At 42.3% G+C, this 16,251-nt stretch overlaps 1 protein-coding gene across 4 annotated transcripts in view; it reads left to right on the top strand.

Annotated features, from left to right (window-relative positions):
• Positions 1 to 515: 515 nt before the first annotated feature.
• map3k4 (mitogen-activated protein kinase kinase kinase 4) overlaps positions 516 to 16,251 on the top strand; it is a 217,620-nt gene continuing 201,884 nt past the window's right edge. For 2 of the 4 annotated variants that reach the window (XM_059986483.1, XM_059986480.1), the window contains exon 1: positions 517 to 806. Coding sequence is in view for 2 of the 4 variants with exons in the window: in XM_059986480.1 (XP_059842463.1) it covers positions 784 to 806 (23 nt within the window). In the remaining 2 variants the exon portion in view is untranslated. Of the gene's footprint in view, positions 807 to 16,251 lie in introns of all 4 variants that reach the window. The other 2 variants (XM_059986481.1, XM_059986482.1) reach the window with 2 other exon arrangements.

Raw genomic sequence — 16,251 nt, 5'->3', positions numbered from 1 at the left:
CAACCACACCAGCAACGGCCTCAGATAGTTCTCCATTCTCCCCTCCCTAATACAAACAATTGATCTACAAATTACCCCCATTAATCTGAAAACCCCATCAATGTAAATGAATTCATTTATACCTCCCTTGGAAATCATTCACCCTTCCCCCGCCTCTTCGATGGTAGCCTTTATGTACAAGGTCTCTTCTGGTCTGAACTTGTGTCCACTCTCAAGTTCATTGTCATGTGCACATGTGCGTTGAGGTACACAGGTATAATGCAAATAGTGTTTGCAGCAGCATCACCGGCATGCACACAACACACATAAATGATGCAAGACAGCGAAAATCAAGCAATCCTCTTCAATTTACTTGCCTGCATTTATCATCCATTCTGATGCGTGGCAATATAAACCGCTTGATTTGTTTTTTCTTTGTAAGTTAAAGATAAGATTTGACTTGAGCAGCAAAGCTGATTGAGCGGCAGGAACCGGACGCTGCGCCCCTCGGGCCTCAGCTCGCCCCCTGTCGGCCGCGGGCGGACGGGCGGGCTGGCCGCCGCGGGTTGCCGTAGTTACCGCAGGCAGACCGGTCGCAAGATGGCCGCCGCAGCAGCAGAGCGGAGCCTGAGCGCAGGCTGAGGGGAAGCCGGCGCTGGCACTCCCCTGTCCTCGCAGCAACGTCTGATCGCTTCGTTTACTGCGAACCGAGGTACCCTCTGCCCTTCCTGTCTCTTCGAACGGCGGCCGCCGAGCAGCAGCAGTTATGCTGCGCCCTTTGCACCGGTAGGAAGCCCCCCCGACATGGAACCGTCCGAGCTGCAAAGGTAAACGGGAACGCAGAGAGGGAGGGCGAACGTTTGCATAGCCGGCTGCATGTCGAAACATTGCGGAAGCAGACCGGGCCGCTCCGATCCCCACTCCCGGTCGCCCTGCTTGGCCTTGAGCTGTGTGACCGCCGCGCATGCACAGGGTGCCGGCTGCTTCCTGGCGCTGAGTGGGTACTGTCTGCTCCAGCCTTAAGCTTGCACCGCCAAAACAAAGTAATAAAGAAAACCCGTGCACAATTTACTTTCATGTATATTTTATTTTGCACCCTGCACGAAAGGAAACGAAAACCTACATGCACTATCATTTTCCGCGTTGTTCAGTAGGTAGTGACCGAATTTCATTCGGCAATAACTTCTGCAGCAGCAAAGAAAGTGTACAAAATGAATGCCGCCCTGCTGAAGCTGCAGTAAATCTCTGTGTGTGCATTGAACTGGGTGGGGGTGATACTGAAACAAACATCTGTCGCGGCCAGTTGATACAATGGGAGTTTTAGCGAAAAGACCTCGGCCCTCAAAGCTGCAGCGAAGCATTATTAAAATAGCGGGTATTTAGGGTGCATCTGCATTCAAATATTAGCATTTGAAGTCTTCCCCCCCCCCCCCAGCGAACACTTTGGAGAATTGTGACTTTTTTTTTGAACTGCACTGCCGCAGTTTATTCATGCTGGAGGAAATCCAACTTCTCTACCATCCCCTCCCTACCACCAACTGTTGAAATGCGAAGCGATGTAAAATCCAAACACCTTCTTAACCACGACGCTTGTCTTTTCCCAACTGGTTCATGCAAGACCAGGTGCTTTCCACACTCTCTAGTCCAGGCTGGTAACCTTGTGACTTGGAATCGTTCATTTATTGCTTAAAGCTGATATAGATTCTTTCCCAAGCCTGCGTTGGGCTCTTTTTTTCCCCTTCCAGAATTGCTCTGTACAGCAAACACCTAAGTCATTCGCCCTGCGGGACGCCTTCCGAGTAAGTATTGGACATTTAAATCTTCACATCATCAAGATTTGAAGGAAACGGCTAATTTGAGAGGCATTTCGATACACTTTACATAGTTTTTTTTTTGTCGAGAATTTGTATGCTTGTGATGAATTTAAAAATAAATACTAATTGTTGAGTAATTGGCGGAGGACCTGTGAGTTGCTTTTTCATTGGGACACTGACCAAACAGAAGTTTGGAGGAAAGTTTGTTAGAGACTTAAGCGTGGGAGTTTGTGACAGTTTAGCATTGATGCAGATTTAGACCGGAATATGAGGATTATTTTTTTCTTGCAGAAAATTTAAGCATTTTTTCCCCTGCTGTTGTCTTTAGCTATTGATATATTTTCTGCTTCTACACTGAAAAGCTAAACTAGAGTGAGAAGGTGTCACAGGATGTGGAGTTTTCAAGTTGTTATCATTCATTTTCAAAGCCTTGTATTTCCATGATTATTTTCATATTTTTTAAGGTGCGGCCGGGTAGGTTCCATTTGCTGCGCGCAAGTAAGATTACTGTACATTTCATCCTGGAATTAAGGATGACAGAAAGATGTTTGCATGTAGGCGAGCCTTGTTTTAAATACTTTACAATTAATTCTTAAATTACATTTGGTTTTCACTCAGGGATAGTCTTGTTAGTGTTTGTTCATGAAATTTATTTAAAATAAATTATCAAAGAATTTTATCTTGTCTTATTCCCCAGAACAGGGGTTCCTAACTTGAGGTCCACTGACCCCTCGGTTAATGGTAGGAGTCCATGGCATTTAAAAAAAAAACTTGGGAGGTTTCCTGAGGTGGGAGAGTCTTAAGACCAGAGGACAGTCTCAGAGACCCTTTTAGGATGGAGATAAGGAATTTCTTTAGCCAAAGAGTGGTGAATCTGTGGAATTCTTTGCCACAGGCAGCTGTGGAGGCCAAGTCTTTATGTATGTTTAAGGCAGAGGTTGATAGATTTTTGGTTGGTCAGGCCATGAAGGGAGATGGAGATTGGGGCTGAGAGGAAAATTGAGCAGACTCAATGGGCCAAATGGGCTAATGCTGTTCTTGTATCTTGTGGTCTAACCCCTGCCCTAGATTATGATGCTTATCATTCATTAAATTATAGCCTGACAATACCTATCTTCATTATTTGATTGGGAAATCATTTTATAATGTAACCTGAGTTTTTTTAGATTATCATGAACAGATATTGTCATCCACTGGTGAATTTCCACAGTGTTCTTAGAGCAGTTGTCTACATCTAAAAGTGGATGAGCAAAAACATTTCTGTAACCAACCTTAGAAAATTAAACAATTAGCATCTCTGGGCTGATTCAAACTGACATGGAGTGTAGTATTGTATTTCAAAACAGGTCAAAAAAAGATTTACAACTTCTCAAACTTAAGCAGTGGCAATCAGCAATTGGAAGCATGAGAAGATATAGCTCACTCAGGTTTGCCAATTGAATAAATAAAGACATCGATTTGTGGCAGTTTGGTGTTTTTAGTAGCGGACAATCAGCAATCGGGATTGATCAGCAAGGAGAAATTAAAGCATAGCAGGGACAAGCAAAGTGGTTTTTTGTTGGAGTGGACAGTATTAGAGTGGAGAATTCAAGGCTTTAGCTCTTAGAGGCTTCAATGAGGAGAGGCTTGAGTGAGAGAAGTCAAAAAAGCTGCAGGTAGACTTCTTTCCCACAGTCTATTGTTTTGCTTCTTTATATGTTTGTACAGTTAGAACAGTAAGGATGATTCCCTTGCGGCATGTGAGAAGGTAAGGAGACCTCCAGTGCCCCTAACTACTTGACCTGCAGGAGGCGCATTCAGTTGCTGTTTCTAACACACCACGTTAAGGAGTTGGAGCTGAAACTGGATGAACTCTGGATCATTTGGGAGGCTGAAGGGGTGATAGATAGGACATACAGAATGGTAGTTACGCCAAGGAGACTGGGTGACAGGAAGAGGAAAGGGGTTAAACAGCCAGTACAGATAATTCCTGTGGCCACTTGCCCTCAACAACTTTGGATTCTGTTGGGGGGGGGGGGGTGGGATTGACCTACCAGAGAAAAGTCACACCGATTAGGTCTCTGGCACTGAGTCTGTCTCTGACTCAAAAGGGAAGGGGAGAAAAGAGGCAAGTTGTAGTGATAGGTGATTTGTCAGCTAGGGAGATAAAAAGAAGGTTCTGTGGATGAGAATGAGATACTTGGATGGTATGTTGCCTTCCAAGGCCGTGGTTTGGGACATTATGGATCAAGTCCTCAGTATTCATAAGTTGGAGGGTGAGGAGGTTGTGGTCAATGTGGGTACCAGCGACAAAGGTAGGAAGAGTGATGAAGTTCTGCAAAGTAAGTTCAGAGTTGTGTGCTAAGTTGAAGGGCAGGGATTTCAGTACCCATGCCTTGTGCTAATGAGGCCAGAAATACGAAGATCATATGACTAAGGGTGTGAGGAGGGAGGGCTTAAGATTTTTGGATTATTGAGCTCTCTTCCAGGGAAGCTGGGACCTGCACAAGAGAGACGGTTTGCACTTACATAGGAGGGAACTAACATCTTAGTGTGAAGGTCTGGTGCTGCATAGAGGAGGGGGGTTGCGGTTAAACCTGAGTTGCAGGTGGATGGGAGCCAGAGTGCTAGAACTGTTAGTGGAGAGATTGTGGAAACATATGTTAAGACTCCAGACAAAGTCAGGAATCAAATGTATGACTAATGTCCTGAACTGCATATATTCCAATGCAAAGAGTATTGTAGGAAAGGTACATGTGCATAGAATTGTGAAATTGGAGCCATTAGATTTGGAAGCAGGAGGGGCAGGACTGGCAGCTCAAAATTCCAGGGTTCCTCTGTTTCAGATGCAACAGAGCATGAGAGTTTAAAGGGGTAAGGGTGGTGTTACTAGTCAGAAATTTCATGCAAGTAGTCAGTCAAGGCAGACTGGGGAACTTGCCTAGTGGGTGGAACTGAGGAATAAGAAAGGTATGACCATGTTATTGCAGCTGTATTACAGACCATCCAACAGTGCGTGGAATCTAGAGGAACAAATTTTTAAAGAGATTGCAGACTGTTGCAAGAAACAAAATGTTCTAGTAGGTGATTTTAACTTTCCACATATTGACTGAGACTCCCGTACTGTGAAAGGCATAGATGGGATAGAGTTTGTTTAATGTGTTCAGGGAAGTTTCCTTAATTGGTACATAGAAGTCCCAACAAGAGAGTGCGAGATACTTGATCTTTGAGGGAATGAGACAGGGCAGTTGATGGAGATTTATGTAGGGAAACACTTTGCATATAGTGATCATACTGCCATTAATTTCAAAGTAAATATGGAAAACACCAGGTCTGGCCTGGAGTTGATATTGTCAGTTGGAGAAAGGCCAATTTTGATGGTATCAGAAAGGATCTGGCAAGTGTGGATTGGGACAAACTGTTTACTGGCAAAGATGTACTTGATAAGTGGGAGATCTTCAAAAATGAAATTTTGGGAGTACAAAGTGCCTGTCAGAATAAAAGGTGAAGATAATGGGTTTGGGGAACTTTGGTTTTCAAGAGGTATTGAGGCCCTGGTTAATAAAATAAAAAGGAGGTGCATAGCACGAATAGGCAGGTAAGAAAAAATAAGGTACTTTTGAAGTGTAAAATACAAGAGGACACTAAAGAAAGAAATCAGGAGGGCTAAAAGGGCCTGACAAGGTATTCCCTCAGACCCTGTGGGAGGCAAGTGCAGAAATAGCAGGGGCCCTGGCAGAGATATTTAAATCATCCTTAGTGACAGGTGAGGTACCAGAGGATTGGAGGAAAAGTGCAAGACGCATGGGATCAATTTTGGTTGTATGTTCATTTAAACTTATATTAGAACTTTTTTCTGTTTCTAAGTCTTATTTGTTTTCCTGTCATGGGATGGCTGTGTAAATATGCAGTACTGTATTTGCTCTATGATATGCTGTGCTAAAATAAGAATAAATAATAATAAACATTTGAATTCCAAAAAAAAATCTAAAAATAAACCAGTAACTTATTCCACAACTGAGTGTGACATCAGTAGTGGGAAAGTTATTGAAAAGTATTCTAATGGATTGGATATACAAGTATTTCAATAGACACGGACTGATTAGGGATAGTCAGCATAGGTCGTGGCTAACCAATCTTACGGAGTTTTCGAGTAAGTTACCAGAAAAGTTGCTGAAGGCTATATGGACATTAGCGCGGCATTTGACAAGGTCTTGCATGGGATGTTGGTCAGAAGGTTCAGTCGCTCGGCATTGAAGGTGAGGTAGTAATTTGGATTAGACATTGTGGGAGAAACCAGAGAGTGGTAGCAGATGGTTGCTTCTCTGACTGGAGGCCTGTGGCTAGTGGAGTGCTGCAGAGATCAGTGCTGGGTCTGCTGTTGTTTGTCATCTTTATCAATGATCTGGATGATAATGTAGTTAACTGGATCTGGAGGTTTGTGGATGACACCAAGATTGGGGATATAGTGAACAGTAAGGAAGGCTATCAGAGCTTGCAGTGGGATCTGGGTCAGCCTGAAAAATGGGCTAAAAAATAGCAGATTTTTTAGCCCATTTTTAAATAGCAGGTGGAATTTAAAGCAGACAAGTGCAAGGTGTTGCAGTTCGGTATGATCAACCAGGGTAGGTCTTACAAACTGAATGGTAGGGAACCGGGGTGTGTAGTAAAACAAGGGAATTTGGGAATACAGGTCCATATCTCATTGAAAGTGGTAGCACAGATAGATAGGGTTGTAAAGAAAGCTTTTGGCACATTGGCCTCCATAAGTCAATTGCATATAGGAGGTGGGATGTTATGTTGAAGTAGTATAGGATGTTGGTGTGGCCTAATTTGGAGTATTGGGTACAGTTTTGATCACCTACCTACAGGAAAGATGTAAATAAAGTTGAAAGAGTACACAGAAAATTTACAAGGGTGTTGCCAGGACTGTTGACCTTAAATTTGGAGAAAGATTGGCTTTATTCCTTGGAATGTAGGAGATTGAGAGGAGATTTGATAGAGGTAAACAAAATAATGAGGGTAAATGATGGGGTAAATGCAAGCAGGCTTTTTCCACTGAGGTTGGGTGGGACTACAACCCGAGGTCATGGGTTAAGCATAAAAGGTGAAAAGTTTAAGGGGAACATGAGGGGAAGCTTTACTCTGTTGGTTGTGAGAGTGTTGAACGAGCTGCTGCTCAAGTGATGCACGCAAGCTTGATTTTAACGTTTGATAGAAGTTTTGACAGGTACACGGATAGTTGGGATATGGAGGGCTATGGTCCCAGTGAATATTGATGGGAGTAGGCAGTTTAAATGGTTCGGCATGAACTAGATAGGCAGAAGGGCCTGTTTCTGTGCTGTATTTTTCTATGACTCTGTGACTCTAACTGTTAGAGGAATCACCTGGCTACTTTCAAAGCAAGGCATTGCACTAAACTCTGAAGTATGTTCTCTAGAGTTTTTGGGAGGCGAGAATAAATTTCTTCATGGAGAAATTGCTGGATTTTTGGAATTTTCTACCCCTGAGGGAGTGGGAGTTTATTCAAAGCATATTGATAAGTTTGTGGATATTGAGCATATAAAGGATTGGAGACAATGCAGAATAAGTGGAGCTAAAGGAGCAGATCACTTGCAACCTTCATGAACCAGTGAAGCTTGTGGATGTGATTTGTTCGTCAATTCCTTATGAACCATATTGCACTTTTATTAAGATTATGTTATAACCGTGTGAAACCACATTGTGAATGTGGGAGAATGAGACTGTTATTTAATTGCTATTTATTTTCAAAGTGCGAAGACTAGTTTGCATTCATATTAGGGCATCATGGTAGTGTGGCAGTTCGTATGATGCTATTACAGCTAGGGCATCGGAGCTTGGAGTTTAATTCTGACACTATTTTTAAGTGAACATGTGGGTTTTCTCTGAGTGCTCTGATTTCCTCCCATGTTCTAGAGATGTACGGATTAGTAGGTTAATTGGTCAGGTAAAATGTCCTGTTATTAGTCTGGGGTTAAATGGCTGGCTTGCTGGGTGATGCGGCTTGTTGGGCAGAAAGTCCTGTTCTGTGCCAAATCTCTAAAGAAATAAATTAAACTGCCACCAATGAATCATAGGCCCCAAGGTAGTGAGAGCACGGAAGTAGTGTTTTGGAGTGTGAAGATCGGCTTTGATCTGTAGTTGAGCAGTTTCAAATGACTGACAGATCTCCACTGTCCCTATTTCACATGTTCAGATTTCTGGCATTGTCCTGCTGTGGCAGGATTGACATTGGCCTTTTGACAGGATGCCCAACAGGAAAACCTGGGCTAACAAGAATAACTGAAGTGAGTACAGTAAAACTCTGATGATCATACTGGCAACCTTGGATTAGCAGATTTTCTGGACTGTTAGATATTATTCAGACATCAATACCACATTATAGTTTTGGTTCACTTTTTTATGTGAGTGTAATAAATGACTCAGTGAATTTGTAGGGTGTGCAGAAACCTGGGCCCTTAGCAGCTTAAAGGACATGCAGGAGCTGAGGACTTAGTAAGTTAAAAGGTAGCGAGGTAAGGGTTACTTGGTGAGGCCAAAGTCCTTTTAATTATATACTCTACTATATATGATTAAAGAACTCGCGCTCTAAGATTTTGAAAGAGACAACAGACTGGGTAATTGAGGTGGTAGTCTATGGATTCTGGAAAAGTTCAGTCATTCTGGAGGGTAGCTAATGTACCTAATTGCTGCCCCCCCCATGCTGTTTAAGAAAGTAGGGAGAGAAAGTGAGGGACCACAGACCAACATCAGCACGAGAAATGAACTGTACTGTTCTATCTGCACTGAAGCTGCAACTATATTCTGTACTCTCGTTGCTTTTCCCTTTGTACTTCATGTACTAATAGTAATGATCTGTATGAGTAGCATGCAAGAAAAAAGTTTTTCACTGCGCATGACAATAATAAACTAATTACCTATAATAAAATTGGGCAGAGTCAATATGCAAAAAAAAATGAAAAGACGTACTCTTTGATAAATCTTGGTATTTTGGGGTTAGATAGATAAGGGGGACTTAATGGACGTGGTATGTGGGACTTTACTAAGGTATCATGTATGAGTTGGGAGATGAAAGTGGAACTGAGGATATTATACTACCATGGATTGAGGATTGGTTAACAGAAGAAAATCGCAGGCATAAAGTGTATTGTCTGAGAGAGGAGAGCTCCAGAGATCTGCGTAGGCCCTGCATTTTCATGATCAAATTCAATTATTTGGTTGGCAATGAACAATGGTATACACAAGTGTGATGATATGTAGCCAGGTGGCAGTGTAGATTGTGAGGAAGGTGTGCAGAGGCTTCATGGGATACAAACACAGAGAATAAAGTTCATAAAGCAGATGAAACTTGCCTATTTTTCTGGGAAGGAAGGCAGAGAATTTAAGTTTTTATTTATAGTTACAGGAGGGTTATAGTCCCTTCTGGCCCAATGAGCCCACACTGTCCAGGTACATCCAAGTGACCCATTAACCTACTGACCCTTGCGCCTTTGGAATGTGGGAGGAAACCAGAACACTGGGAAGAAACCCATGTGGAGAATGTCCAAACTCTTTACACACAGTGGTGGAAATTGAACCTGTGTCACTGGCGTTGTAAAATGTTGTGCTTTGGTGCTATGTATGATTTCAACTAGAGGAGGGTTCTCCCCTGCCCTTCTGTTATGTTTAACCTGAGTCCTTGATACTATGCATAATTAAATGTCAAGGGCAGTTACTCTTCACCTCTGTTCAGCTCTTCAATCCTAGTTTGAACTAAGACGATAATGAGGTCAGGAGCTGAGTGACTTTCATCAAACCTAATGCGAGCAGGTGGTTGTGATAGCAGCACTGGTTATCCCTTTCATCAGTTTGACAGAGAGTAGGCTGGTAAATGGCCAGTTTGAATTTATTCTGCTTCTGAACAGACATAACCTGGATAATTTTCCAAGCATCTTGGCTAAGGGTGTGGCAAGTTCTGGAGTATGAGTCTTCAAAACCTGCTGATATTACGTCAAGGCCCAAATTCTTTGCTGTATCCAATTCAGTTGGCTATTTCTGGGTGTCAGGTGGAATGAATCAAGTTAGCTGAACACTAGCATAAAACATATTGGGTACCACTGAAGAAAGGTGAAAGGTCCATCGGACCCTTATGGTTGAAGATTCTGACAAATGCTTCAGGTGTCTTTTGCCTTGTACATAGAATCACTGAAAGTTAATATGCAGCTACAGCAAGCGATCAGGAATGTCTGCATTCATTTTGAGAGGACTAGAATCCAAAAGCAAGGTTGTATTGGTGAGGCTTTATAAGAGATTGGTCAGACCACATTTCAAAGTTCAAATAAATTTTATATACAAGCTTGAGATTCATTTTCCTGCGGGTATACTCCCCAAATCTGTAGTGTAGTACTATAACAGGATCAATGAAAGATCAACCAAAGTGCAGAAGACAATAAACTGCAAATGCAAATGTAAATAAATATCAATAAATAATGAAGACATGAGATAAAGAGTCCTTAAAGTGAGGTAATCAGTTGTGGGAACATCTCAATGGATGGGCAAGTGAGTTTGGTTATCCCCTTATGTTTAAGAGCCTGATGGCTCAGGGGTAGTAACTGTTCTTGAACCTGGTGGTGTGAGTCCTGAAGCTTATGTGCCTTCTATCTGATGGCAGCAGCAAAAAAAAGAGCATGTCGTCTGTAGAGGGGAATGATACTTTCCTATAGCAGCATTTTGTGTGGATGTGCTCAATGGTTGGGAGGGCTTTACCTGTGATGTACTGGGCCGATTGCACTAAATTTTGTTAGATTTCCCATCAAAGGCATTGGTGTTTCCATACCAGGCATAATGCAGCTAGTCACTACACTCCCCACTGCACATCTATATAAGTTTTGTCAGAGTTTTAGATGTTATGCTGGAACTCTGCAGACTCCTAAGGAAGCAGAAGCACTGCTGTGCTTTCTTTGCAATTGCCCTTGCATGTTGGGTCCAGGACTGAACTTCTGAAATAGTAACACCCAGGTATTTGAAGTCGCTAACTCTCTCCACTGCTGATTCTCTGATGAGGACAGGCTCATGGACCTCTGGTTTCCCTCTGCTGAAGTCTACAATCATTTCCTTGGTCTTGCTGACATTGAATGAGAGATTGCTGTTATGACATTACTCAGCCAAATTTTCAGTCTCCCTCTTCTATGCTGATTCATTATCACCTTTGATTCAGCCCGCAACAATAGTTTCATCAGCAGACTTGAATTGAGTTGTGCTTAGTCACACAGTCATAGATGTGAAGTGAGTAGAGCAGAGGGCTAAGTACACAGGCCTATGGTGTACCTGTGTTGATGGAGATCGTGGAGGAGATGTTGTTGACAATTGAACCTGACTGGGTTTTACAAGTGAGAAAATCCAGGATACAATTGCACAAGGAGGTATTGAGGTCAAGGTCTTGCAGCTTATTGATTAGTTTTGAGGGATGATGGTATTGAATGCTGAGCTGTAGTCGATAAAGAACATCCTGATGTTTGCATCTTTGCTGTGCGTATGTTTCTGGATTGAGTAAAAAGATGGTATCTGCTGTGGAGCTGTTGCTCTGGTAGGCAAATTGGAGTCACCTTTCAGGTAGGAGCTAATGCTTTACATCACCAACCTCTCAAAACACTTCACTCTGGATGTAAGTGCAACTGGGCAATAGTCATTGAGGTGGGTCTCCTGGCTCTTCTTGGGCAGTGCTATAATTGAAGTCTGCTTGAAGCAGGTGGATGTCACATAGTGCCGAAGCGAGAGGTTAAAGATCTCAGTGAACACACCAGCCAGTTGGTCAGCACAGGTCTTTAGTAATGACCAAGTACCCCATCTGGTCTGGATGCTTTCCGTGGACTCACCCTCCTGAAGGCAGCCCAGGTGTCAGCTTTAGGTACTGAAATTTGGAGTATTGTAAACACTTTTGGACTCCTTATCCAAGAAAAGGTGTGGCATTGGAGAGGATCCAGAGGAGATTCATGAGAGTGATTTTGGGAATGAAAGATTAATTAATGTAAAGATTAATGATTAATGTATGAGTTTGATGGCTCTGGACCTGTACTCACTGGAGTTTAGAAGAGCGAGGGGAGGGAAATCTCATTGAAGCCTATCAGATATTGAAAGGCCTAGACAGAGTTGATGTGGAAAGGGTGTTTCCTATGGTGGGTGGGGGGGTGGGGAGTCTGGATCAGAGGCACAGCCTCAGAAAAGAGGGACATTCTTTTGTAACAGATGCGGGATTTCCTTAGCCAGAGGGTAGTGGATCTGTGGAATTCATTGCCACAGATGATTGCGGAGGCCAAAGCATTGGGTATATTTAAAGCAGTGTTTTATTGGGTCTTGATTAGTCAGGGCATCAAAGGTTATGAGGAGAAACAGGAGAATGCAGTTAAGAGGGATAATATATCAGTCATGGACTGGCGGAACAGACTCGATGGGCTGAATGGCCTAATTCTGCTTCTTTGTCTTACTGTCTCATGGCTTAGTCATAAAGTATGCCAGGCATATTAAAAAAATCAGTACAGAATTACTGCTGAGGTAAACTCAAAGGATGTATAGATCAGGATGCTGAGGTACCCAGTCAGCATTGAGATTAATGGATGGCAGAGGGAGCTGATGTGCTGAATGGTTTCTTCATTTCTTGAGTTCTGAAAAGATCTTTGCACACTAAGCGTTTTCTGCTGTGAGGTGGGAGGAGAGAAGGGTTGGTTAACTAGTAAAGAGGTAGGCAGTTTTCTTTTGTTGGAATGCTGCAGGAATTAGTGGAGTTATTGGTAGTTATTATTAGTTTATTATTACATTTACTGAGTTACAGTAGAAAGACTTTGTGCTATCCAGACACATGATGTAATACACAAGTACATCAAGGTAGTAAAAAAGAAACAATGCAGAATATAGTGTAGCAACAGCAGAGAAACTGCAGTTCTGGGAACCAAAGGGAAAGGGCTGTGATGATGTAGATTAGGAGATCAAAAATTCATCTTTAGTGTCAGAGAGGTCCATTCAAAAGTGTAGTGGAAGCTGGAGGTGGTAAGTCTGGTGGTGCATGTATTCAGGTTTCTGTATCTCTGCTAGTTTGAATAGTTTGCAATCTATACAAGTGACTTGGCTGAAGGGTATTGTAGGCAGACCTGTTTGTTTCAAGAACAATCCAAAATCTACAGAAGGGTATAGGTTAAGAATATACAACATTTGCCAGATGGGTGCATTGTGTGAGGAAACAGATGTTACCTACTTTGGTAGGAAGAATTTTAAAAAAAAGCAGAATATTGGTTGCAGTGAGAGATGTGATAGCAAAATGAGACTCTGTTATCCTTATAAAACAAAGTGAGTATTTAAGTACAATTTAACAGCATTATTTGAATGCTGGCCTTGATTGCAAAAGTAGGGAAGCTCCCTACTACATACCAGACTGCATAATATTTTGGTATCCTTATTTAGGAAGGGAAATAAATGCATTAGAGACTATTTGGCTAAGATGGTTTAGGTTGATTCATGGGTGCAATACAGTTGTGAGTTTGTTAAATGGAATTCAGAATACTAGCTGATTTTACTTGAAGCCCAATATTCTGAGGGGGTTTTGGATAGCATAGATCCCAAGAATGTTTCCCCTTCTGAACAAATCTGGAACTGTTAAGTTAAATCACATGGGACCCAGAGCGAGCTAGCTCATCAGAAATGCTATGATAGAAAGCAGAGGGTGATGGTGGAAATTTTAGACCCATGACTAGTGATATTCCACAAGGCTTCCATAATTGGAATTTGCCTCCACCAATCATTCCAAGCCTCCATTCCCCCCTGACCTCCAACCTGACTCCATCTGCCCAAACCTAACAATCTCTTCTCAACTGGATATACCTATCACTTGCCAGCTCCTGTCTCCCCTTCACTTCTCTATATCTTCCCTTTTGCGCTCGTCCTGTTGCAAGATCTTGGCACAAAATGTTAACTACCCCTTGGCTTCCAAGGATGCTGCCTAACCCACTGAGTTCCTTCAGAAGCATGTTTTTTGCTGTGGTCATTATAGCATGATTTTTAAAATGAAAGATCAGAATGATTAACTCCATTCAAGCTATATGAATATCTTTGAATCAATTTGTATTATTTTGATTTTCTTCCATTAAAATACCTGCATTCTTGTCACTTTATTTAAAATAGAAGTTTCCATTGTATGGTTAGACAAGCAGCAACAAAAATGACTTGAACACGAGAAAATCTGCAGATGCTGGAAATTCAAGCAAAACACACAAAGTGCTGGTGGAACGCAGCAGGCCAGGCAGCATCTATAGGAAGAAGTACAGTCGATGTTTTGGGCCGAGACCCTTCATCAGGACTAACTGAAAAAAGAGATTTGGAAGTGGGAGGGGGAGACCCAAAATGATAGGAGAAGACAGGAAGAGGAGGAGGGATGAAGCCTAGAGCTGGGAAGTTAATTGGCAAAAGGGATACAAGGCTGGAGAAGGGGGAGTATCATAGGATGAGAGGCCTTGGAAGAAAGAAAGGGGGAGGGGAGCACCAGAGGAAGATGGAGAACAGGCAAGGAGTTATTGTGAGAGGAAAAGAGAGAAAAAAAGTTATTAAAATTTAAAAATTATGAATGCTTAGCTTCTAACAAACCATCTTGTGCATTAAAGGAATGATTGTTGCAAAGAATGTTAATAGCATTCAGTACTGTAGCTGGAAGAAAGTAGTGTGGTCTGTAGGAAACTGAATTGGGAGCTATTTTAAAGACTTAATGGGTTGAGTGGGATATTTTGTTGACAATTGGGTTTTCTTTGGGGTGGAAAACAGAGGAAACAAGTGAATGACTGGCAAAAGACAATATCACCTAAAAGCAACCACTTAACTTGTGTATTATTTTGCAGTTGAGGGGTAAATTCCAGAGTGGAGATACAGTGGTGAGAACAGACTATATATTTGGTTGCTTGGTGGGAGCAATAGATAAAAGCAAAGCCAGTAAAATGTAAACACGAGGAAATCTGCAGATGCTGGGAATTCAAACAAACACACACCAAATGCTGGTGGAACACAGCAGGCCAGGCAGCATCTATAAGGAGAAGCACTGTTGACGTTTCGGGCTGAGACCCTTCGTCCGGACTTATTGCAGGCTTTTACAAGGAGGGAAAAATAAATACAATAGAATATTTGAAAGAAAACAAAGACTAGCAAACAACCAATGTGCAAAAGACAAATTGTGCAAATAAATAATGCTGAGGGCATGAGTTGTAGAGCCCTTGAAAATGGGTCTGTAGATTGCAGAATCAATTCAGAGTTTTGGTGAATGAAGTTATCCATGCTGGTTCAGGAGTCTGGTGGTTGATAGGTAACATCTCTTCTTGAACCTGGTCATATGTGACCTAAGGCTTCTGTACCTCCTGCCCAATGGTAGTAGCGAGAAAAGAGCGTGGCCTCTGATGGGGGTTCATGATGGTGGATGCTGCTTTCTTGCGGCAGAACTCCATGTAAATTGTGGGGAAGGCTTTACCTTTGTACCTTTGTATCAACCTCTCCCTGTAGACTTTTCCCATTCCTGGGCATTGGTGTTTCCATACCAGGCCATGGTGCAACTGGTTAGGATACTTTCCACTGTGCCTGTATAGTAAAGATGAGCTAGAAGCCCTAGCCTGCAGTTCGGCATTGTGAGTGGAGTCACAATTTAGTGGCTGAGCTGTAGCACTAGGCTTTGAATGGGTTTCTCAGCCATTCAGGCAGCATAATTGGAAAGAGGAACTAGAACTAACATATGAGGTCAATAACCTTTCATCAGAAAGTTCTGCCCGACCTGAGTATTTTCAACATGTTGTTCGTTCAGATTTCCAGCATCTGCAGCTTCTTGTTTCTTTAACTATCAACCTCAGATTGAACTGAGTTTAGAATTTGCACTTGGTTGTGGGACTAGGTGGGCAATATCTTCCAGGTGGAACTAGAGCCAGATAAATTTTCCTTAGAATGGGCAAAGGACTTGAATGTCTGGAGCAGTGCGGTAGCCTAGCGGTTAGCATAATGCTAACACAGGGCCAGTCATTTCCACCGCTTCCAGTAATGAAATTTGTACGTCCTCCCCATGATCATGTGGGTTCTTTCCGGATGGTCTGGTTTCCTCCCATGTTCCAAAGACATATGGGTTAGAAGGTTAGTTGGTCACGTGAATGAAATTGAGCAGGATAGGCCTGTTACCATACTGCATCTCTAAGTAAAGATTTAAAAATAAGGAATGGGTGGAGTTAGAACTTAAAATATAAACTTTGTTTTGGCCAGATTTTAAAAATCTAATGATTTGAAAGGTGAATTGTGTATAAATTTCTGGATGGGTTGTAAATTTAGTAGACTGGAGGCACAGGGCCATTTAATGGTCAATGATTCTGTTTTTTCATTATCCTTGTGCAAAATCAAAAGACTGACAAGGCAGTATTTGATAATTTGTGTCCAGGAAGCTCTGACCTCATGGCCTGCTGAAAGAAGCATT

This window comes from Hypanus sabinus, chromosome 12, assembly GCF_030144855.1.
Source record: "Hypanus sabinus isolate sHypSab1 chromosome 12, sHypSab1.hap1, whole genome shotgun sequence".
NCBI classification, from domain to species: domain Eukaryota; kingdom Metazoa; phylum Chordata; class Chondrichthyes; order Myliobatiformes; family Dasyatidae; genus Hypanus; species Hypanus sabinus.
The sequence above is the reverse complement of the archived record's forward strand: the minus strand, read 5'-3'. Positions and strand labels throughout refer to the sequence as shown.